Below are 26,575 nucleotides of genomic sequence, written 5' to 3'. Positions count from 1 at the left end.
GATGAAATTATATTTTTAATTTGATGAAAAATAAAATTTACAAAATTATCAGAATAGTTTATCTGAATAACACATTTGGGATTTATATTTTATTTATTTTTAAATTTTATTTTAATAGTACCTTGACGGCTAAATGTAAATGCATATATTCATCCACATTATTCTGATAAACATGCAACAAATATATATGAAAATTTTCATTCGCGTGCAACCGGTATACTGACTCATCTGATCGACAGCAGAAGGATAAACTTTGTGAAAAAAATAAATAAATAAAAAATCTTTACAAAAAAAAAAATTACCAGTACATAACACGTGTTATAACTCAATTTAATCGCATGTCAATTATTATACTTTTCACGATAAATAATTATAAAACTGTAATAATTTCAAGCCTTACTTTGTAATTTCCTTGAAACAAATTATTACAAATTATTTTTTTAAAAATTAATCTAAATACAGTCTCTCATCATGTCAACATTCTAATAAAAAATTAGTTTTTTTTTTATAAATAATTACATAATAATAATATTGAACTTATTATTCAATATTATTTTAATTTTTAGTCGTCATTTTAGATAGACACGAATTTTATAAAAATTAATATTTAAAATCTATTCGTTATTTATTTCTTGGGTAATTAAAAAATAGATAAATAAATACTCAAAAAACTTTTATTTTTAATGAAATAAATTCTTTATTAATTTAATAAAAAAGTAATAATGTAAACAGTATATAATATCACCCTGGTTTGTGACGATAAAGTTTTGTATTTTATTGAAAATAATTTTCATCACAAATTCGTGAAGCTTTATTTAATTTAATTAAAAACTATTTTTATATTTTTTTTTCATAGAAATATTTCTTTTACAAAAATGCATCAATGTATCATTAAAAATTATCTATGAATAGACGATGTACATAGTAGAATATATACAAAGTATAGATCAATTCAACTGTGACGAGACATGAATGACTTTTTTTTTTAGCCACAAGTATTTTAAGACTACATAAAGAACTCTATATACACGTGTGTATTTGAATTGAATGAACCACACCTTTGACATTTTTTTTTTCTTCTTTTTTGCATCTTAAATAATTCTTTCGTTATATTTTACTCTTGTTTTATTTACTTATTTATTTTTTATTTTTTATTGACTCCTGTGAATTCTAATTTTTTGTACAATGAACTCTCATTTATCTTATCAGTTGACAATCTCGTAATATCACACGTTAAGTGTACTAACATGTGTTTCTTTTTTTTTTTTTTGTCTAATTTATTCAGAGAGTAAATATATTTATATATATTTTAATTTTGAGGCTGATGAACTTGAATATATTTTATCATTTTAAATTTAAAAAAAAAAAAATAATAATTAGCATAATATATTGAATTCTTTTGCAATTTATATATATCATGTTTGAATTTTTTTTTATTCAAAAAAAAATTCGATTAGTTTGTTAATTCATTAAGTCTATAAATATTTATTAATATTTTTTTGTTTGATTTTATTTAATTAAATTATTTATACTATTTAATTGAAGTATAAATGTTTTTTTTTTTATAGCAAATTTTCAACGACAAGTTTAAATAGATATTTATCTAAATTTATTAAATTAGCAAAAGTTTATTTGATTCAATACTTCTTTTGTCATTTTTTTTAATCGTATTTTCGTATCGCTTCATTTATTTGTTAAACTTTGCGATTGTATTTATCCAAAAGCCCGTAACTTCCGTCATTAAATAAGTGGGTAGTATTGCACGTGCACCAAACCATGAATAAACTTGGTGACAGTTTAAGATTATTTTTTTTTCCATTCAGTATATACACTTCCTACATCATATATTAAAATAATATATATATATTTTTTTTTCATTTCACTTAAGTTTTATCTTAGTTTTTTTTGTCAGGCAAAATCAAGTGCCCCATCTCTTAAAGTTTATATATCTTGACCACGCCCTTTTAGTACACAGCTTCAATTAAATCGCACTTTAACCATGCAGCCTGAACTGTCAGACTAAATATGCAAATTTTTCATAAATTATATTTTATGGTGATTGATCATCATACCGTAAATATTTCATAATTCTTAATTGAATGAACTTAAGGTTTGAATTCCAACTTATCCACATATTTTATAGTCTATAAAAATGAAAATTTCAATTTATTATCATCAAGCCAGTACATTCTTAAAAAAAAAATTTGATGAGAATTTTATAAAAAAAAAATAATATATATATTTTGTTGGGTATACAAAGGATGAACTTTATTATTAAATCTCTGATTTTATTTAATGATAAAATCAAATATAATAATACTATAAATAAAGTTGGAATTTTGATTGAGACATAGATTGCAAGTGCATCACACTCAATTACAGTGTAGTACATGATATGTGTATATATATATTTTCTCTTATATTTACTTAATAAAAAAGTATAAAAAAAAAAAAAAAATTACTTGCAACAAGGTTAAAGGGTTTTGTGCAATATATATTTAAAGGGCGTTATAAATTGTACATGTCTGTGTATTCAATACAACAATTTCAATTGCAATTAACCCCAGATGACTGTCTCCAGTCAGATCAAACTTTGAATTTCTGCATATTGTTGTTGTTGTTATTGTTGTTTACTTTGAATTGTTAGAAGCGTGTGATATTACACACTGTGTGACACAAATATTAATCAAGCTTCAAATACTTGTTTGTATTTTACATACATACTTGTAAATTTATTTATCTAACATATTCATATTTAACATACTCATTTGTTTAATTACTACATTGATTAATTATATATATACGCTCTAGTTTTTAATGACTTTATGGCACATGACAAATAATTTCGATATTATGGTTCCAATATTTAAACAACGGGAAATTCCATAATTTCGACGATTGAACTCATTTGAAAAAAAAATATTTCTAAGCATAAATTTCATAAAGTTTTGCTTCTAATATTAAGACAACACCTAAATATTATTACCCTGAGAGTTTTAAAATTTAATTTCAATTATTTTTATTTTTTTTTTTGGTTTTATATTTTGTTTCGAGACCTTCATGCTAAATTCGGGATTTTCGTTGAAGGTCCTGCTAGTCAAAAATATATTTCTCACTATAACTTTCATAAAATTATGGTTCTAATATTTGAACAACACCAAAATATTATTATCCTAAAAGTTTTAAAATTTAATTTCAATTATTTTTAATTTTTCAATTTTATATTTTTCTATTTTTTTTTTTTTTTTTTTTGCTACGATAATGTTTGTTTAAAAAATTTTATGAATTTATGCTTTTACTATTAAAACAACAACAAAATATTATTATTCAAAAAGTTTTAAAATTTAATATGAATTATATGAACAAATGACTGAACGAATAAATAGTCTTTAGAGATAGATTTATAAAAAACAATCGTATCAAGTGAAAACAGTACGATTTATCAGACACGTCCACTACTACAATGTGTCATTTTTAAATTTGAGATAAAAACTTTTCATTGTTCATTTTATATATTTTTATATATTCTCTTATAAATTATTACTTTTATTTATATTTATTTTTTTCTTTATTTCAATGTTAACTGTCAATAGGTATTATAATATGACTCATTCATTTTCAAATTATCAACTCAATATTCTTGACACGTATTTTCGTTATTTTTTTTTACTCCATTGTTTCTTGTTACTTGATATTTTTATAAACGTGAATCATTATAAATTTTGAAATACATCAAATACATAGTAAGTGTGGCGTTTTACACAATATGTTTATTTTCATTAATTGTATCTATATTGTTATGAATTTTTTTTTTAAACAAAATAATCACAGTCGTTTATGGAGTTTGTTTTTTTAAAATTATTATTTAATAATTGCAAATTTGGGTCACAAAGCATAACAAGGGGAGATTATCAACCTATCACTGACCAATATTTTATCATTTTTTTTTTTTTTTCTTTTCTATGCTGTTATTTACAAGAACTTTATAATTAGTTTAAATAATATAATGCTGATATTATTATTTAATTTTCAATATTAAATATGATTCGTTACTTGACATATTGCGATCATTATTCAGCATATATTTTGACCCTGACCTAAGACATTTTAGACTGATGAAACGCCAGTGGCCTCAAAAGTAAAAGGCCGTTTCTTTAAAAATTATTGAGATAGATTTGACACAATGTAGACATGACTTTCCGGTCTTGATATGAGAATATCCGTCTTCTTCATGGTCAATCAATTGGCCTTCGAAAAATTAAATAATAAATTAAATAAAACTAATATTTTTTTTCTTCATCTCAAATTTTGTATAGCTCATTTGTTATCCTACAAAACCCGATACATAACGGTATAACAAATCATTGCAATCTAAAGAAAAAAAATATTTATAAAAATAATAATTCAATAAAATAAATGACTATGAAATATTATATCAAATTTCATTCATCATTGAGTAGATGCGATGACGGATCCAAGTGTTTTACAAATTTAAATCTTAAAAAGTGTCTATATATTTAATACTTGTCATTCATAGAATTTTTTTTTTTAATTTAAACTCATCATAAATCAAATAAAACAAATTTAATATAAAATTTTTTAATAAAAATTCGTATGCTGAAAATAATAACCAAATGAATGATAAAAACAATGTAAATTATTAAATATAACTTTATTCATTCTTGAAGAAAAAAAAAAAAAGAAGAAGAATTTAATATAAAAAATTATATTTTGAATGAACACATTCTTTTGTTAAATATATACTCAATTCAATGCAAATATATAATTTAATTCTTGATACAATGTATAAGTAATATAGCTGCTGGTATTAAATGGCCATGAAAATAAGCTAACTATATAACTTTATCCATTAACTGCTATATATTTCAATGTGAATATGAACTTGACATCAAGTGCATTCAGAAGTATAATATATTTCGAGTACGCAAGACAATGATAAATATTAAAATTCATATAATTCATAAAATCTTGTCAATAAAGAATTATTTTTCCTTTTTTTTTTCAAGAGAGAGAGTATGTAATATATTATCTCTGTGAAAGAAATTATACTTTTATTTTGAAAATGTACTTATGCGGAGTTTAAATTGACTTCCTGTCGGTTAAATGCCCATCTCCGGAAACCAATCCTTCAATGCTTCATATTTATTTAATGATAATCATTTATTAATATTTATTACAACCAATTTGCACTATACACTATTTTAATTCTCCTATTAATTCTTCTTTTTGCTTCTCAATTTGGCTTAAAAAATAAACAAAAAAAAAAAGATTTTTTTCAATTTTATATTTCAAATTGTTTTTAATTTTTTTATTTATAAATATATATATTATATATATGGGGCGTTTAATAGTCAGACAGACAAACCTTTGCCTATTTTTTTTTTTTTTTTATTATAAAAAAAAAATTATATGAGCATAGTTAAGACGAGGGTGAAGGATTTGACTGATTTGACGTAAAATAGCCCATATATATAATTAAACCGGAACAATGATAATTTAAAAAAATTTTTTGTATAGTAAAAATTAATGTTTAGATATTTTTAATTGTCAATAAGAGTGAGATTGTTTTTTTTTTTTTGCTTGGGGTTAAATTATGGAGTGAAAAAATGAAATTATTATTATTTTATGATTTTTAATTTGCTGATCATGGAAGATATCAAGAGATTATCATTCAAGTTTTTGCAGCAAGGTGTATATCGTCATATATATAAAAGCACTTTGTGGCAATATTTAATCGGGTATTATGAAGATTAATGATGCAGAAAATGTTGAGGAGAGAGACGATACATCTTGGTGATGCCGCGTTTGTGAATAGTCATCATTTTGTATATTTATTAGAACTTCTTAACGTTACTAGGAATTTGATCAACAAAATGAAAAAAAATATAATAATAGTAGCTGAACATATCAAGTCAGGTATAGAAGATGAGAATGACATTTTATAATCTCGATAAATTTCTCAACCTTTTCGGCAATTTTTTTTTTAAATCTTCAAACAACAAAATAAAAAAAAAAAGAATCAAATAAAAAACTACAGTTTAACAAATTATTATATATAATATATAAAAAGGTTTTCATCTTTTCTCAGGCCTCTCAAATGTCAAGAAGAAAAAAAAATAAATAAATGATGTCAAGGTTAATGTCACCGTTTTTTATTTCATCTAATATCGCAAAGTGATCTGATAAAAAACAATCAGATTTCGTTGAACTGCAGTGTTACTGAATTTTGCAATAAATTGTTAATTTTCTATGCTAGTTAGAATTATAAATAATTGAAAAATAAAATAGTCATTAAAGACTGATGAATCCCCTCAACCAAATGTTATTTTTTTTTTAATTTATAATCATTAATGCTAATTTAATTTTTTATCTTGATTTGTTTTAGTATCATCTGATTCATTTGATGAAAAAAAATGGGATCCAAGAGATGACTTGTTTCCTAATAACAACGGAGATATTGAATACGTGAAGCCAATAAAAATAAGCCAGAACCAGTATGAAGATCCACGTAAGTTTTTTTTTTTAATTAACTTGAAAAAGTAAAAGTCAAAACAAAGAAATCCCCTGGCGAAATTTATCAATTAATAAATTACCAAATTAAAAAAAAATTATAACAAAAAAACAAAATGATCTGACGATTGAAACGCATCAATTAAAAGTGCGTTGTGATTCTTCAAAATTAAATATTATAAAATATATTTTTCAGCGACAAAAGATAATAATGCAAGACGTCATCATACCGGTCACTTTCGACATTCATCAGCTGAAGTTTGGGATCCACATCCACAATATGAGTTCACTGCATTTGGTAAACACTTTCGTTTAATTTTGGCACATGACACCAGCTTTGTTTCACAAGATGTCAAGGTAATATTATTATTTTTTATATTTTTAATAATAATAATAATTTATAAATAAAAAACTGATGATTTGTATATTTTTTTTTGTTAAATATTGAATGCACATGTGTTTAAAAAAAATAAATAATTATAATCTCGTACTTCAGGTGACTCATATGAGTAAAAACAAAACCAAATGGGAACATCCGGGTCACCAGCTGGGTTGTTACTACAGTGGTGTTGTTGATGGTGATCCAAAATCAGATGTATCTGTCAGTCTTTGTCATGGCATGGTAAGTCAAAATAATATTCATTTTTTTTTCGAATTAATAACTGTTATTTTCTATATTAGTGTTGACTTTTTCTCGTGGTGGCCTTCTTGGCTACTGTAAATATATATTATGATTTATAATTTTTTTTTTTTTCTTTTTCTCATGCTGTCATCATACACCAACATACAATACACTCGTTTTACCATCGTATTTCATATAGACATATCGTAATTATGCTAATCACATTGGTATTGTGTGTATGTACATGTTGACAGTACAAATAAAATAAATAAATACCAGAAGGACATTGCTTATAAACTAACTTTTGATTTTACATTAAACATTTAACTGGTGGTTTAACGAATTTTTAGATTTAATTACAATATAAATTATTTATCGCTAAATGATAAATTTTATCTGAAACGAGATTTATTAAATTTGATTTTGTATTAATATTTGTTCGCAAATATTTAACATTTCGAATCAGTTAATTATTTTATTTAATCATTCATTTTTATATTTTTTTTTTTTGTTCGATTAAGCATATTTTTTTGTCGATGGCAAAATTAATTTATACGATATTTGAATTGACTCAATTTGTATGACTTCCGCGATGTATAGGGATAGTCGTCATTTAGTCAAAAATAGAAATGACAAACATATTTTGATAATACAAATTGAAATATGTCTGAGTAGTTTGAAAAATTATTTTTTTGTTTTTCTATTTTAATGCTGTATTGGTTTTTTTTTGGATTTTTTTTGTTCAATTTCTTTAAAGCATTTATGTGTACACTGTCGAATTCTTTTCTTTTTTTGGCAATTTACCAAGTTGGTACAATAAATGGGGTTTAATGTTAAATAGATAATTTTTTTTTTATAAAAATTTTTGTGCCAGTTAATTTGTTTAAGTAGAAACAGTGTTGCATTTTGTTTTGACTACAAAAATTTAATTTCAGTCAACAAATAATTTTTTGGAATTTTTTTATAAGCACTTCAAGGTAGAATTAAATTTATTTCTAAGTAGAAATATATTAATAAAAATTTTCAAGGCAATGCCAATCATTAATGGCTTTTAATAAAATAAATAAAAATTATTTATATTTTTATTTTTGCAATTTATAACTTCTTAAAAAAGTCAGTTATTTTTTAACTATAAAATTTTCTTGGTAAATTTTATACTGTACATTGAAAAATAATTTTTTTTTTTCAATTAACAAATTAAAATAATACGTAACAAGTAATATATTTATATAAAAAACTGGGATAACTGGTTATTAAACAACTTGAAAAAAAAAAAAAATACAAGTATATTTGAATGATTGATTATAAATTAATATTAATATTTTTTTTGCTAATCAACAAGTATATCAAAACATTTTTAAAAAAATATATAAAGCGTGAATAATTTTTAAATATTATTAAACTAAATGGTTTGATTTTATTTATCCAATTACTGTTTGAAATTTATCAATATAAATTTTAAATCGACAGATATAATTTTTAAGAAGCAACACAATTTTTTGATGCTTAACTATTTTTGATCTTAAGGTCAAATTCGAGGTTTAATGGCAAAATGGCAGATAAATATAACGAAACTCTGAGTATATATAAAATTTTATTTTTTTATTTTTACATCTTTGGTTGATCTATACTACGGAAAAGACCTTGCAAAATTAGCAACAAAATAACAGACACATTTTAATGATTCTCACATCTGGCTTTTTAAAACTTTCTCTATTATTCTATATTTGAATATTTTTTTTTTCTTGAATATTCAAATGATAAATCTTTCTTTTATTTAAAAAATAAAAAAGTTTGTGGTTTCTAATGTATATATACAAACAAATGTCAACAAAAATGTCAACGGCTGTTGCTACAAATAATTAAAAGTTTAAAAAACTTTATGATATTTGAAAAAAATATATATAAAAATAACTCTAAAAGAAAATATATAAATATTTTTTTATTATTTATATATGACACAATATTTATAATAAAAAAAATTAAATGGCATTAAAAATAAACTGTTATTTAGCTGACAAAAATCATTTATAATATTTTTTTTTCATCAAAGTTTTTTTAATCAAACAAATAATAATTCATGTAGGTTTTTTTTTCTTCTTGTCGAATCTCGTTAAAATAAATTAAGAGAAAGAAAATAAAATAGTCTGATGATTTTCGGGGAATATCTTTATTCACGTTATTACACTCTGTTAGATACTTGATGGCCAGAGTTCCCTTTTTTTTTTTTTATTAAGCAGTCAGTTAGGCGCCTTTCGGTTCCTCGATGCGGAAACAGAAACGAGCAAACATACTCTATATTGACACAAAGAAATTTGGTCTTTTCTCATGTAGTTTATAATAGATTCTCTCTACAATTTCATTTCCCTAGATGATGCTACAGTATAATGTAAATGGATATTGAAACAAACCAAGACATACAAAACCCTTTACTCCATTTCCAACTATGGTTAGTTAGTGAAACTCTCTCATCTCATTTTATACAAAGAAAAATAAATAAACAATACTCTATTTTATCAGGAAAGTCTATTTTATATTTCTAACAGCATCAATCATATAATTTCCACCTAAAGAAATACACAAATAGCATTTCACAAAAGCGAAAATAAAAAAAATGATATATTTCTTTTTTTTTTTTTACGTCAAAATAAAAAGGAAAAAAATATATACTGGATTTCAATTTACTTGTCCATCGCTCACGTATGAAATGAAGTTTTAGCTAATATTGAAAATAATAATGAAGGATTACTTTTTTCTCAACGAAAAAATAAAAAGAATGCAAAAAAATATGAGCTTTAAAAAAAATATAAATTTTATTTTTTATTCATACTTATATAGTATGTATATTACAACTTTTTTGTATGCAATTTAATACAATAATTTGAAAATAAATATATTTATATGCAGATAATTGAATACGCCAGAATCGCAGATAGTGTATAATAAAAACGCGTGAGGTTAAGGTCTTGGATCTTTGATCCGGCCACGTGCATCCAAGTGTATTAAACCATTTCATATATATGTATATGAATAGCGTTTCATTTAATTTACATCGTAATAATATTAAAGAATTGATAATACGCCAGATTATATCGATATTATTATTTTTTACTGGCGCCGTTTTATCAAATTAATCATATGTATAATCAATATCATCAATATTTTTTTTCTCCTTTTATTTTTAATAGACTCATTATAAATGCTTATCAATTTATTTAGTATTTTTTTTTTTACTTTTTATATTGTTTTCTTACTCATTTTTATCATGCCATTATTCGTCAGTTCATTAATTCTTTTTTTTCCAATTTATTTAGTTTTCTTTATCATCATTTTTTTGGCCTTTAAAAAATATAAAAATTTATTTTTCTATAAAGTTTTCATACTTGAGATAATCAAAGAACAAAGTCAATCGTTATTATTATCAAAGAAATTCTCTATTTGATATTTCATGACATAATGGGAATATATATATAAAAGCTCGTGTCAAGTATGTTAAATTTTAACGCCATGTTTTTGTCTCATTCCAATTTTTTTGATATTAAAATTTATTGTAGCACATGACACGTGAAAGTTTTGATAACTTTTCAACGTCTTTAGATGATATTAAATACTGTCTCGTTAAAATTTAATTACTTTGACTTGATCAAATTAAATACACAAGTTCAAAATTAGTTATATATAAAATTAAAATAGATGAATTATTATTATTAATTTTTTTGTTCATTTGAAGTGATGAAAATCAATGTAGATAAGGAAAAAAATTTCAATTTTATGATGAAAGATGAAATGAAAATCAAGTGTGAATATGTTTGTCGGTTTATATTATGTACATACATTCATTCCACTTCAATTTGCTTGTAACTTCCACTTGCTTGTCGTCATGATTTATCTTTATATATTATAAAAACATAACTAGAGAAAAAATAATAACAAAAAAATCAGTGACGCGTAATTTACAGTGATCGTAAGAAATTTCTGTAGCAGAAAATAAAACGTGGATAAATAAATATCAAAAAACAAGCTATATATTTTTTTTTTTTTTATTTTTTCAAGAAGGAGAGTAAAATACTTCAAAAAAAAAATTTTTTATTATTTATTTTTTGTGACTTTCGGTGAACCCTTTAAACCATTGATTCAACCACGCGCGCACAGTGAAGATTCAAGATTGTATATGTCTGTATGTTGAAATATTGAAAAAAAAAAAAACTATTAAAAAAAGTTTAAAGAAAAGATTGGTGACTGCTACAAGGGGTCGTTGATATTTAGACGGGGCCCTCGAACAAAAAGAAAAATATTTTTAAAAAATGTCTCGACTGCATTGGAGGTCCTACAAAAAATATATATATGAGGGTCAATGAACTCAATGCAATTTCAATACCGAAAAAACAAAAAAATGCTTTGAATAAATAAAACGAAACACTGTATATCAATAAATATATCGAATACACGTAGATTTAAAATCACGTTGAAAATAATAATTTTATTATGACATTTAATTTTTATTTAAATAAATAAATATTATTTATTTTTTTTAAATAAAATATATTTGACTTGATAGATTGAAAAAAATAATTTATTTTAATTATTTTTAACTATTAATTAATTTTTAAAAATAATTTGATTGTTAAAAATATTTTTTTTTAATTTAGAAAATCATTAGTTATTTAATTATTTTTTTTTGTTAATTTATTAACATTAAAATTAATTAATTTATAAAATATACGCGTATATTTTGCATTGATATTTTTATGTATATATAAAATAATATATGACGTTTATTTGCTCGTTACTTGAGTAGTTTTATAGAATAAGAAAAAGGTCATGAACTCGTTGACAGCATTTGTCAAACTCAGCATGTAATGTCTTTGTCGTGTTTTTATCTTTGTGCGTAATCGATTGCAGACAATGTTTGGCAACAAAAGTCTGACAAACTGTCGTTAACTGACAATCGTGTAAATTTATATGTATATACTTGTCTCAGCCCTTTTTATAAAATCAAATATTCTATATTTTGGTTATTCTATTTTACGTCAAATTCTATCATTTTGTATTCTTGCTATCAGAAACTTTGTCACTTACTGAGTTACTATGGCTTGAATCGTAAAATATTTGATTTCTTTATTTTTATTTTTCATATATTTTCAGTCTTTTAAAATGAAATATTTCATATGAAATACTTGACGATTGCTCAACTGAATTTTATTTGTAAAAGTCATTTGATCAATATGTCGATCAAAAAAATAAAATAAAATTTTTTATAAACTGCAAAAAATGAAGCTATCATGTTGGCTTTTGTTTCAATGAAAAATACAAAAAGATAAATTTAATTTCAATTTATTGAAGATTTATTATTAATTAGTGTTGAGTAAACGTGTCAGATAATTATTTTTTTTACTTCACTGGCTAAATAAACGATGATAAAATAATAAAAATAAATAAAAAAAGAACAGAAAAAATATATTAAGAAATAAAATAATAAATAAAAAACAAATAAATAATAATAAAGAAGCCGGTTCTCATAATTGATTTCTTGACCCTCAGATCCAGCTAAACGTTGCCTCATTCATTTTATCATTTTACAAAAGTACGTGAGTCCCTTTTTTTTCTCTTAAATTTTTCAACAAGAGAACAACTCAAACGAGGCATCAATGTAGAAAGCAATCGGATAAACATAAAGCATGTTACGAATTTTTTATTTTTTTTATTATATTTACCATCACGTATTTTATATAAATCATCAAGTTTTTTTTTATATATTTTTTTTTCTCTTTTTTCTCTGGTAAAAATGATGAACAAAGATTGTTAAATTCAATTTGTTGGATATTTTCCAAGTGGTAGTAGTAATGAGTACTGTATTCATCTGGTGTTACAAATAAATTTAAAATTACTGATTCATTGTTTAACAAAAGTATCAATCGACCTTGTTTTAACTTACTGTTAAAACAAATAAAACTTATTTTGAAATATCAATTTTATGTGTGCATTTTACCAAAAAATAAAAAAATTCCTACATATAAACAATTTATATTTTAAACAATTATTATTTATACACATTTTTGTATATATAATTTATTTTTTAAAATATAAATTTGAAAAAATATATTAGTACATGCGTGATTATTATATATTTATAGACAATTGTGTATAACTAAAAATGGAACTGTATTTATTTTTATATTTTTCATCTGTTCTATTCAGAGATATGCCTCAAGGCTTTTTTTTTTATTTTTTTCATTTTTTTGCATATTTCTAAGAGCTCTATACACGATTCAAATTTGACTTTAGAATAATATGAATTTTTTATTTCTTCGTGATGAGAGTATAATTCGAATTTGCTTATTTTATGAATGAATCATTCATAAAAAAAAAATATAACTCAGTTTAAATTGTATACATAGGATATGTTAATTTTTTGGTAAAATAGTCACTTGGGTGGAGTATACTGAATTATCGTGACTTGCATATTGAAGTTAATTTTAATCAAGATATTTTGCCATTGGGTAAATTATTTTTGTATTATTATTTCACAACTAAAATATTTTACTTTGTACTTGACAATTTTAAAATGTATATTGTATTTAATTAATTTTGTACAACTATCATTTAAAGATAATTTAATTTTTTTTTTATTTTTTACTTATTATTTTTATTATTACATAATATTATATAAAATTACAAAACAATCATAGTTTTAACCTTTTCAATATTATAAAATCACGGAAATGCCATTTTAATTTAAATGCATATAATTTTTTTATTTTAAACAAAACAAACAATAAAATATTATTTATAAAATTTTATTCTTTTTTTAAACAAAAATTAACAATTAAAATAAATCTTTAACTAGAAGAATTATTAATTATTGTTAATTTATTAATTTTATTGTTTCAAGGTACGCATGAAATATTTAATTTATAAAAAAAATAACAATTAATTATATCGTTTATAATTTCATGAAAATTATTGAATTATAATGACAAATCATGATGCTGTGTTTTGACATTTATTGGAAAGCTTTAAATCCCCAGAAATAATTTTATTAAATACGCTTTACTTCGAGCATAAAATATGTTTATACCGAATAAAATGAAAAAACATTAAATATGATTTTTACAATATGATACGCAAAACCATCCGTGAATTTAGCTTTGAATTATTCAAAAAAAAAAAATATATAAAGTGGTAGTATAAAGCTATGAGTGATGAATTTTTGAATGTCATAAAAATTACACACTGTTAAACACATATTGCCATTATCCATCTACCATAAGCCATTAGCTACATCTAGTAATAATTTAATTTCTAATTTTTTCCTTTCTTTTTTTTTCGCAATTTTTTCTTAATACTTTTACTTATCTTTTTTTATTTGTGGACTCTTTGTGATTTAATATCCATTATTCATTAAATTTACTATTTTTTATTCCTTGAATTTTTTAAATGAAGAAAAAATTTATGGTCTCAAGTATAGTGTGAGTATATAGATAATGTCAAACGTATATTTTATATAAGATAAAAACCGATCGCCACGTGCTGAACACTAAAGTGCAGCATCTGTTCTCGTATCTCATTGCCTTTTACTCCCACGTTTTTGAATATCAAAAGTGGATTTTAATGAAACTCTAACCAACTTTTAAAAGTTAAAGTTTGTTCAAGTAAAAAATTTGACAACTAATATATATTCATTTACAAATGAAAAAATACAAAAAGAAAAAACATTTTATGAAAAAATCTCGATTGATTTAACAGAAATCTATAATTAGTTAATTATTTTTCTTTTTATTTTTTTTCATTCATATTTCACGCGAGGTCATTGACGGTCAAAAAAAATCAGATAGAAAAGTGTAATAAATGACTGCAAAGTAAATTCTTGGTAACCCTGAAGTCGGTCTTTGTGCCTAACGTTTCAACAGTGAAAGGAACAAAAAATATATTCAAAAAAAAGAAGAGTTAAGAAAAGAGAGCTACAATGCAAATCGACTGTACGTACGCACTTTATATATATATAACCATACACACATTTCATTTATAGTTTTATTTGTATATTTTATTTTCATTTTAACATACAAATGTATTTAAATTGTTTAAATTTTTATTTAACACTTGAAACACGATAATTTTAATAATTTAAAAAAAAAATAACAATATTTTTTTTTTAAATTATTTTCAACGTAAATAAACAATAAACAAAAGTTTTAGATAAAATTGTGGTAGACATTTATATATATTACACAAACATTTATCCTTTTTTTTTTTAAATTTATCACCGATTGTAGAATTCATGAAAGAAACGTAGACAATAAATTTTTTATTGAACTTCCCTTATGACTACAAAGTTACCCAGTGAAACTCGTTTCTTAGATTTTTTTATTTTTATTTAAAAGTTTTCTTTGTCAAGTGAATTTATAAGGTTTGAATATGCGGGATATTAAATCATATTTTTTTTTTTTTTTTTAAAGACTGTTGTGATCATGAACTTTTACATAAAATTGTTGGAAAAATATGCGGAAGAATTTCAAACAGGATTGTTTTTCTCATAATAACTATGAATTATTTGTTCATATAAAGATAATTTTATTTTTGAAAAAAAAATCCTGTATAATAAAGGTGTTTAAAATTTTATTTTCATTCATGATCATCTTTTGATATTATGTATGAATTTTAATTTTGAAATCATGTGTTTATATAGTAATTTTTTGAATCCATTAAATTCCAGTTTTAAAATAAATTTTTAAACAAAATATATAAATATATATTTTGAGATATTTAAAATGATAAATTACTATGAAATTGTGTGTTGATAGGTAAATTTATCCAAGATGATTTTTAAATTTCAATAATAATCGTTGAGATATAAATTTTATGCAATGTTGGTTAGTTTATTTTTCGATTCGAAAAAATTTAAATTTGCATAAGCAAATTCCATCACGTAATCATGTCGATCAATTCTTCTCATCTCAAAGTGTATTTTTTTCCTCATTTTTTTATAAAATTTCCATTTTTTTTAACGCCTCTGCTTTGTTACACTTGTTATCTTTAATATCGCACAGACAGTTTCTGTTTTTCTTTAACATCTGCAATGCTTACAATTCCAAGATGGCATGGAAAAACAAACTTTATATATCCATTTATATTTTTTTTTAACTTTTATATTTGTTTTCTTTTCCATCGTATAATGCGTGATCAAAATACCCTAATAGATGTTTTTTCTTTTTACCTTACAGTTGTAAGGAAAAAAAAAATATATATATTTTTGAGTAAATTCATTTTAAAAGTTTTAAATATTAGGGATTTATAAAAATAAAAAAATAAATATTACATAGGAAGAGACTAATTATCACCTTGTATTTGAATCATCAAAGAAACAGAAGTTACATTCTCACTGTTTTTATCGTAGAAAAAAAATTTTATATATATTATTTTTGTCGTATTAGTGTTCAGGTGTTGATGAAAGTTTATATATACAGCATTAACAGATTGTCAAAGTAGAAGATTATAATTATAAAGAAAATGTCGTAATCTTCATGGAGTGTGTATTAAATATAATATTTCATACATCTCTGTATTAACATCCCAGTAAAATAATATGAAAATCTTTACTCAACTGACTCCCGCTAATCTTAATATGCATATTTTCTGCACGACGAGATAAATAATAACTCGATGAATGACGAGATTATAAATGATATTTATTTTGAATATAATATAGCTGTATGCTTTTTCTCTGCATATATATATTTTGACGTCAAAAGATTTCTATCTACTGTTAAACTATATGCCAGGCAAAATATTATCACTATTTTCTTTACGTCAATATTTTTTTTTATATTATTTTTATTTTATTTTATGCATTGAACAGACAGGTATTCATTATAGTTTTTTTAATTTTTTTTTTAAATTTTATTTTTCCATCAAAAGCTATTTTTATTAATAACAAATTTCTATATTTAATAGATCTTTGAAGCTCTTGTAGTTACTATATATAAATACATCAGTAAAACTAAATTGCTATAATTTTATTATAAAATAATCTATTATGAAATAACCCAGCCTAAGCTGCTTCTTTTGATCATAAACCCTTTCTTAAAGAGCACACACACAAAATGAGCATTTTCAATTCTTTATTATCCTTTGATTTTTTTTTCTTTTTACTCTTTCTATTATCATCTTGTTCTCGGTACTTTATTTATTTTTACTTTTTTTTTTTTTTTTGTATTTTTATTAATATATAATGCTGCTGCTGCTCACATCTCTATGCCTGAGGTGAAGTACGCGCCAGAATGTTGAATACAAAATAAGTAAATTGTATGTGCAATAAGACTCTTTTTTTATTGTGAAAAAAAAAAAAAAAAAGTAAATTAAAAAGGCTATTGGTTCTATGCATGAATAAAAATACGTATAAAGTTGGTATGATTATGATGATGTAGTTGATGAGGCATGGTAAATTGTATCACTGGTTTTAAATTTATACATATCTGCATAGTCAAGATTTTATGTGTTCGTTATAACAGATGAATTGTACATGTATACGGATAATAAATCTGTAGAAATGTTATTGACACTAATGAACTTGAAATGATAAACCAAGTTTGAAACTTTGTTGAAATTTGTTAGTAAAATTAAATTTATATTTATAAATTCTACATGTTTGTCTGTACATGTTGTTGATGATAATCAGATGTAAAATGTTGAAGTTTATTTTTTTGATTGTATGAAATTATATTTTCTCTTGATATATTTAAATTAATTAAATTTTAAATAACAAACAACAATTTATAAATGAAAAAAAAATAAAAATTTCATTTTATAATATTTTTATTATTATCAAATGAAATTTTAATTTCTAAAAAATTATTCTAAATTTTTTCTATAATCAATCATAGTATTACATAATAAAACATGTAGTAATTTAATAGTTACATCAAATTATACTGCATTTTGCGTTAATGAACCTGAACAAATTCGCGGAAATATATTGTTGATTTATCATACTTTTTATTAATCATATAAAATATAATTACAGTGATTGCAAATGTTACGGTCTAATGATTTGTATATAATACGATACATGTATTAATTTAATATACAAAATTTAATCACGTTCATCTTTATGTGAATCAATATTATATACAAACAAATAGATTTAATAATTATTTAGTGAAACAAATATATACATGATGAAAGTCCATGTCTAAAATCAAGGTATTTTCATACATCTAATAATAAATTTATTTACTTTTTCATTATATTATATATAATTATGATTTTTATTCATTGATGTGTATGTGTTTTATATTACAAACCAACCGCAATAAGCGAGTTTAACGAAGCGCGTTATTGAGCAACGTATATAGACGCCTTCAGTGTTTTTATCTTGGAATTTATATCATCAAAAATATACACAGTAGCTTTACATGCATTGCTAAATTTTCCATAACTAATCAATTGTCTCTATGTATAAATATAGACACAAATTTAAAAAAAAAAATAACTAACTTTGTCAAAAGTTATATATATTAACCTGTATAAGTTTTTTATTTTTACAGTTATTTATTTTTTCTTCTTAAATAATTGATTTCTTTTAAGCCTTGCATTTAAAATATTGTTGGTTTTTTTAACTGCGGAATGCACGTGGGCGGAATAAATTTTACAAAGATGTTCTATTTCTTTCTAACATATATTTTTTATCTCTCTTGGTAACCTTGTTCCATGTATCTTTCAACAAGCAACAACAACCCTTTTTATCCACATTGTATATAAACATTCAACAAAAAAAAAAAAGTGAAAAATTAAATAAAAATAATAATAATTGCCACAGGGTTTTGCTCCGGTGTTTTGCCATATTATAAATAGTTTACACTTTACTAATCGTTTGCAGGACAAATAAAAAAATGTACATGATTCAACGCAATATGTGATACAAAAAAAAAAATAATAATGCATGACTGCAGCTTTTTATTATTCATAAAATTCCCCATGAGGAAGAGTAAAATTAAAAAAAAGAAATTTAAAAAAAATGACTCACTTGAGAATGAGTTGAGGTTATTTTGTGCGTCATAAATTTTACATCTAATTAAAGGAACACATGATTAATTTTACAACTTGCTGATTAATTTTTAAGTGACAAATAATATCGTCATAATTTGGGGAAAAAAAAAATAATTTTTTTCCTTTAACAAAACTTAATTTACAGTGGAAAAAAAAATTTTTTTAATTTATATTTATTGAATTAAAAAGTTTATAAATTTTTTTAGAATACTTATGTGTTTTTTTTTTTTTTAAATAACGTAGTTACAAATTTTAATGTCATATTAATGTGATTTCAAATATTAAAAAACTTTTACATGCTTTTGAAATGGAAAAATTAAAATAAACTATTAAAAATTTTATTTTTGGTTAAATATTTTATGTACCTATTATATTCATTTGAATTTTTTATATTTAAAAAATAAAAAAAAAAATCAAGAAGAAGACTTGAAGTCTAGCTTTCAGGAGTTATATATTCCTTGAATAAAATTCATTTGTCTTTGGGGCCATCAAACTTCATCTGTCCCTTGAGGAGAAGTACCCAGACGTATTAACAACCCATCAATCTTTTTCACCATAGTCTGAAAACTCTTAAAATAAAAGTATCCTCGAGGGTAGAATACTAATAATTTTCTCACAAAATCCGAATTATTTTTTTTTTCTCTTTTTTCAGATAATTTAATAAGAGATAAAATACATAAAAATATATTTATTCTTTAAAAGTTACTTTTTATTTTTTCAAATATAATTCTTGGAATAAATATTATATTAATTGTAAAATAAAAAATATAAAAAGTTGTTGGCTATATTCAAGTATATATCGCACGCAGATATATATATTAAAAAAATAATAAAAAACAGTTGGAGAAAATCTCAAGAGTCCATTTCTATATCCAGAAATACTCACTACTTAATATCTTGTGTGTGAATCGCGTGCATAAAGCGAATAGTCCCATCTGCGTGATCTCGAATTTCAAATCCAACTTATGACAAGATGATACTTTCACGTGTGGTCAATAAATATATAGATTTTATTTATTTATACTAGACTTTAAAGGATCACACTGATTTTATTTAAATAAATAATCCAATATATTTTCAATATTTTTATATAAATTCTTGAATCTTGTTGGAGAAATATTTTAAAAATAAAAATTTTATTTCAATTTTTTAATATATTTTTTCTTCACCAGTCAACTTGACTATTTTTTTTATGATTGATGTAGTTATTTTTATTTTTAAAATTTTATTAAAAAAAAAAACTGTCAAAATAAATCACTAATGAGTTTTTTTTTTTTTTCTTTATTTATTTACAGATGGGTCATGTCAAAACATCAACAGGAAGTTACATGATCAAGCCAGTGGAAAATTGGAAAAATGACAAAAACATAACTGACCATGGTACATCACTTGAGCATGCTATCTATCGTGTTTCAACGAACCGTACAACCACAAATGATGTCAATTTTCCCAGCAACACAAACCACAATTGTGGTGTTATTGGTATGTATAATATACTAGTAATAAAAATATATAAACTTTTTTATTCAATTTACACAGTAAAAATATACTTGAATTGAAAATATTAAAAATATTAAAAATAAACTTTACACCGATAAATGTACATATATGTACACCCACTATGATCATAAATACTCAATAATTTTTACATTTAATCAGGTCATAATACTGATATAAAAATAATAAAATTTTCTGAGAAAATCTTCCGGTATATGCAATATAGAAAAGTCATAAAATTTTTTTTATTGAAAAATTTACAAATAGTGCCAGTTGCAAAATATAACGGAATTTTATTACTGATAATATTCTTCAAGAATGTATTAAAATATATTTTTGATTAAAAAAAAAAAATATAAATTAAAGGAAAAAAAAAGTTATGGGTTTTTAAAAAAAAAATAAAAATAGTCATGTAGTGATTTCGCTATTATAAAAACGGCAACTGTCATCGGTCGTCTGGATAATGACAGTTATTCTCAAAAGTTTAAAGTTAGAAACAGGTCTCGTTGATAATAAAAAGTGTAAAGCAATAAGTGTGATTCTTGACAGCACAGGGTCCTTTTTTTTTTTTGTCAGGCTGCTGCAAGTAATTGATGTTGCGAAGGGTTTTAACGTCGCTGTGTGAACAAATCAGCTGTGTACAAAAGATCAAGTGCAATCTCGGGTAAATTTTATTGATGGCAACCCCATATTCGCTTCGACAAACATACTTATCGAAACTTTATTCGTGCACTTCTCTATATTTACCCTAGAAAAAAAAAATATTTCTCTCATGTTTGAATAATAGTTTTTTGAATTTAAAATTTTTTTGCTCAATTTAAAAAACATTTATTTTAAGTACAGTAACTGCTCAATTTTCATGTTCATTTTCTTTTTTTCTTTTTTTTTTAAGAAATAATTTGTCAAGTCGTTGAACTAAAGCTTGATGTGCTTTTCAGTTTCTAAACTTTAATTTAATCCCTTGAACATAATAAATTGAACAACTTTAGTTTAGAAATTTATATTTTTTACAAATTAAATTTGTGATTGGTTTATCCGATTAAATTTAAGATGCGATTGTGTGATGTCACCTGCATGTCTTATGATAAAATTAATTAAAGAGAAATAATGATGAATTTGCTTCGAGGCAATTGACGCGACTGAACGTTGAATTGTTACAACAGAAGAGAAAAAAACTATGTAAATTAAAAAATGAGGTAGAGAAAGATAACGTAAAGAAAAAAAAAAAAAAACGATAAATGTGAGTAGACTGCTTGGCGTCCACGTTGTACGGACAGGTGAACCCAATGAATTTGCGACGGGCTCGAGGACAAATAACATTCCTTACGACACACAACCATATATATAATTTTTTTTTTATTTTTTTTTACACAACCAGCATCATTTTTATTCATTTTATTTATTTATCTTTTACTTTTTTATTTTAAAACTACTGATTATAATTTATTACTCTCCAAAATATCCTTAAAATTATATATTTTTTTTTATTTTAAATTTTAAAAATACTGTTGGTTATCGATTGTGCTATTTTGATTGAAACTATTTTGAAATATATTTTAATGAAAATTTATTACCATTTAAAAGAATTAAAAAAAAAAAATTATATTTAAAAATATTTTAAATATTTTTTTTCTTATTCTTTTTAAATTCTTACAAAATAAAAATCAGAATATCGAGGCATCGATGTGTATTAATTATTTTTCAATAAATTATAATAATTTCATTATAATATTATTAAAAAATAGATAATAAATTTTATATTTTAAAAATAATTTTCAAATATAAATAAAATTCCTTTTTTTTATCGTAAATTTAATTTTTTTAAATTTATTTTTAAAATTATTTAACTAATTATTTATAACTTTGAAAAATATTTTATTTATTGATTATTATAAAGCACAAATCGATCTTCTAATTGTATTAACTAATTTATTTTAATCATACGTGGGATATATTTTTAAATTTACAAAACATTATTGAATTATAAAATTTCTTGTATTATGTTATACATGGATGAATTTTTATTTCATAGTATTATACAATTTTTTTTTAAATAATATTACACAATACCTACATGATAGAATGTTTTATTGGTATATTCATCAATATAGTGCGAAAAAAAGGCACGTTGAATCGTCCCACGTGGGCGTGCATGAAAATACCTGACTTTGAGACCATAAGAAAATCGAACCCGGATCGAAACCATTAATGCCCTCAAGCACACGCACATGTACATATCGAAGAGTTTGAAGGGAGTAACTCTTACCCTTTTTTTTTTTTTCCTCTCTTCATACATATATATAAATTTTTTTTTTCTTTATATCTTTCTTTATCGCGCATATGCCCTGAAACACATATCAAAAGACTCGTTGAACCTGTTGAGACGATGAACCCGGTCATCAGCCAGACACAATTTCTCGGTAAACATGGGGCCATTTTGACTCTTACATATATGCAAAAATAAAAAAATATCATGTTTTACGTTGAAAAAAAATTTTTATCTTGGTACTTCATATGCTGCTATCAAAAAAAAAATATAAAAATTCTCTGAAAATTCAAAGATTTATAAAAAAAATTATTACAAGTAAAATAAAGTGTTTAACACTCTATACAAGTAAACAAGTAAATAAAATTTAAATTGTTTACCAAGAAGTGTCGTTTCATAGAATAACAATTATACTTTTTAATTCATTTAAAGTTATCTAGCGTTTGTTACCGTTAAAATTTAATTGATCAAGACAACTTTGAATACTAAAAATTAGTATTTTTTTCTTCAAGCATGTAACTGTACTGGAATCATAGAGGTTTTTGTTTTGTCTTAATGATTTTCATCAAGTTCATATTGGACTTGATGTTTGTCGACGTGAAAAAATCTTAAGACTGCATGAAAAGACTAAAGTCGTTTGAAGTTGAAAATACGCGAAAAAAAAAAGCAAAATGTTAATGAGTTTTCTTTTTTTTTTCGAGTCAAAAAAAGATTCATAGTGCATTTTTAATTTTTATAATATATATGCACGAAATATAAATTAATCTTTTGAAATGTAACGGGCCTAGAGTACGTACTGTCGAGTTGTTGCTACATTGACTTTTGCTTGGCACTCGAACCAGTAAAACTCCTACTGATTTAATCTTCCTTGTAAACTGCAATTGCGCATCAGTGGCTTCTTGGAGGTCTTGTTATGAATTATCCGGTCAGGCACACACAACTCATACTCATAAAAAAAAAAAATCATACCAGCATAATTCTCGAAACAAAAAAAAAAAAAACTCAACATTCGATTTTAAATAACACTTTATCAGTATCTTACATTCATTCAGTTAATCATTATCATAATTTTTTTTTTTTTTTTTTTTTTAAATTACCCATCCATTCATGAATTTCGGTTTTTAAAAATTATATAAAAATTTATTACTCAAGTGTATCATCCTTTTTTATGTTCAAATCAAAATATGAAAAAAAAATATATATGATTTTTTTTTACATATAATTTATAAATTAAAAAAAAAAATCACAAGTATTTTTATTCAACACACACAAAAGAGAAATTTATTTCCCGTTAATATTAATTTAAAGAAAAAAAAAATAATATTTGATGAACAATTTAATGGTTTAAATATATAATGATATATGGATAAATGGAATTTATTATTGATGGAAAGTTTTAAATAACCAATATTTTTGTGCCTTGTAATTTTTATTCAGCGAAAGTATCATTTTGCTGGTTTTAATAATTGCCTTTAACACACTCTTGAAATAATAATAATAATAATAATATTAAAAATAATAATAAAAGTGGCAAAAAAAGAGGAGAAAAAAAGTGGTTTTAAGGTGGCAGTGAGTTATAACCTTATAACTTGTAATAGGTTTGTCAATCTTGCGTTACATTATTACTTAATATATTCATTTTGAAACTTAACCAACGTCAATCAACAATATTATATTATTTTCAATATAAGATAAATTAATTGGTTGTCTAAATTGTCAATTGCAATACAAATTATGCTTGAAAAAAAATATCATATGAGTATAAAAATAATAAGCAAATAATTTTGCGTGGATGAGAAAATTTAATGCTTGTCATGGAACCTCCCAAATGTACATTTAAAACCACACCACGTGCTAAAATTCCATTCGTAATTAACTCACCAACAGATATTGCTGTTTTAAAAGAAAATAAAAAAAAAATTTGTCGTGTAAAAATAACATGAATTTCGCAATGAATTTCGTTTCAACGAATTAACAAAAAACTTTTATCTACACTGAGAAAATGTGGACGAGATAAAACTGATTAATCTTTTTGAAAATTTAATGAAATAAAAAATTTATTTGATGATAAATATGACGACAAGATCTTAGATCAAGAGATCAAAAAAGCTTGAAATTCCAACTCGTTGATTTACAGTGAATAAAAAAATTGTTTTGTTTTTTATTATTTTGAATTTAATATTAATGAATGAAATAAAAATAACAATTGATTTGTTAGCTTCTTTTAGACCTGTTGTTTTAAAACCCACACGGTTAATTTTTTTATTTTTATTAAAATGAAATTTAAAAAAAAAAAATTAAATAAAATAACCAGTTCCACAAGTGGTAACCTGTCTGCTTCAAAGACGAAATTCAGAGTTTTCTTTTTCCGAAGGTTACGTATTAACTTGAAAAATATTAAACATTAAAAACATTTACAAATACATCAAGGTAAAATAACGATTCATTTTTTTATTGGCAATTTAACTCGCGAATAAACAACTAGAATTTATGGTAATTTAAATATTATATTCAATGATGATTAATTACCGACAAATACAAAACTAAAATCCATTAAAAATATATAAATTAAATATTTATCGATTAAAACAAGAATAAATAAATAAAAAAAAAAACAAACATATTAATATTTTCACAAATTAAATTTCATTAGCCGAGAGATAAAATGCACCTGCAAAAATCATTACAGATTATTTAAATGAAAAAAAAAAAAAAAAAAGTAATTGTGTGGTCATGATTGCAATTGATCATGACACTAGCCAACAAACACAAATAAATTTTTATAAAAATATATATGCACACAAATCCAGTGAGTTGTATATAACAACAAAAGACCTTATTGGTGATGTTGTGGCAAGATACAATCCACTTCCATTAAATGAACAAATGATACCGGTCGTGATTCTTTGCATCCTCATTTCTTATCCTATACATCCTCACGCCAAGTGAACATTTATTGAACTCGAATTATATATGAATCATCATCATCATTGCAATCTTTAGTTTAAAATAAATTAATACGATAAAACCAAATAATTTTTTATAAAAACATGCCTATATAATCAAATAAATTAAAAATCAAAAACTAATTTATTATAATAAAAAATTATTATTATATATTTTTTTTATTTTTATTTAATGATTGTAAATAAGTACTTTAGATTTTTTAACGATCATATCAAACAACATTATTCAAATATAAATTATTTTTAAATTAAAAAAATAAACTTTTGATTTTTTTTTTTTTTCATTATTAATTACTTTATTTCATTGGCAATGTCTAGAGTCATCAAAGGTCATTATGATAGCAAAAAAAAAACCTCTCAATTTTGTTGTGCAAATGAACAAAACGTGTTTTTTTTTTTTTTAAAGTAATTTAGAATAAAAAAAAACGAAACATTGAACGATCAAATTTTTCATATTGATAATATAGTTATATCCATTAGTAGTTTGAATAATACCGTTCCAGATGATTGACTATTCTCTCAATCGTAAATATAAAATTTTAATATTTCAACATAAAGCATGAAAAATCAATTTAGTCTTAATTGTGAATCGCAATTTGTGATAAACCTGGGGCGACAAAAAAAGCTCTTTAAATAACTCGTATATAT

The 26,575-nt window shown here is 23.0% G+C and overlaps 1 protein-coding gene across 3 annotated transcripts in view; it reads left to right on the top strand.

The window, feature by feature from the left end:
* Positions 1 to 26,575, top strand: part of LOC122849991 (A disintegrin and metalloproteinase with thrombospondin motifs 9-like) — a 49,274-nt gene that overhangs the window by 5,736 nt on the left and 16,963 nt on the right. For all 3 annotated transcript variants that reach the window (XM_044148941.1, XM_044148943.1, XM_044148942.1), the window contains exons 2-5: positions 6,407 to 6,529; positions 6,728 to 6,888; positions 7,028 to 7,153; positions 20,494 to 20,680. In XM_044148941.1, coding sequence (XP_044004876.1) covers positions 6,407 to 6,529; positions 6,728 to 6,888; positions 7,028 to 7,153; positions 20,494 to 20,680 — 597 coding nt within the window. The remainder of the gene's footprint in view (positions 1 to 6,406; positions 6,530 to 6,727; positions 6,889 to 7,027; positions 7,154 to 20,493; positions 20,681 to 26,575) is intronic.

Source organism: Aphidius gifuensis, linkage group LG2, assembly GCF_014905175.1.
Source record: "Aphidius gifuensis isolate YNYX2018 linkage group LG2, ASM1490517v1, whole genome shotgun sequence".
Lineage (NCBI taxonomy): Eukaryota > Metazoa > Arthropoda > Insecta > Hymenoptera > Braconidae > Aphidius > Aphidius gifuensis.
The sequence above is the reverse complement of the archived record's forward strand: the minus strand, read 5'-3'. Positions and strand labels throughout refer to the sequence as shown.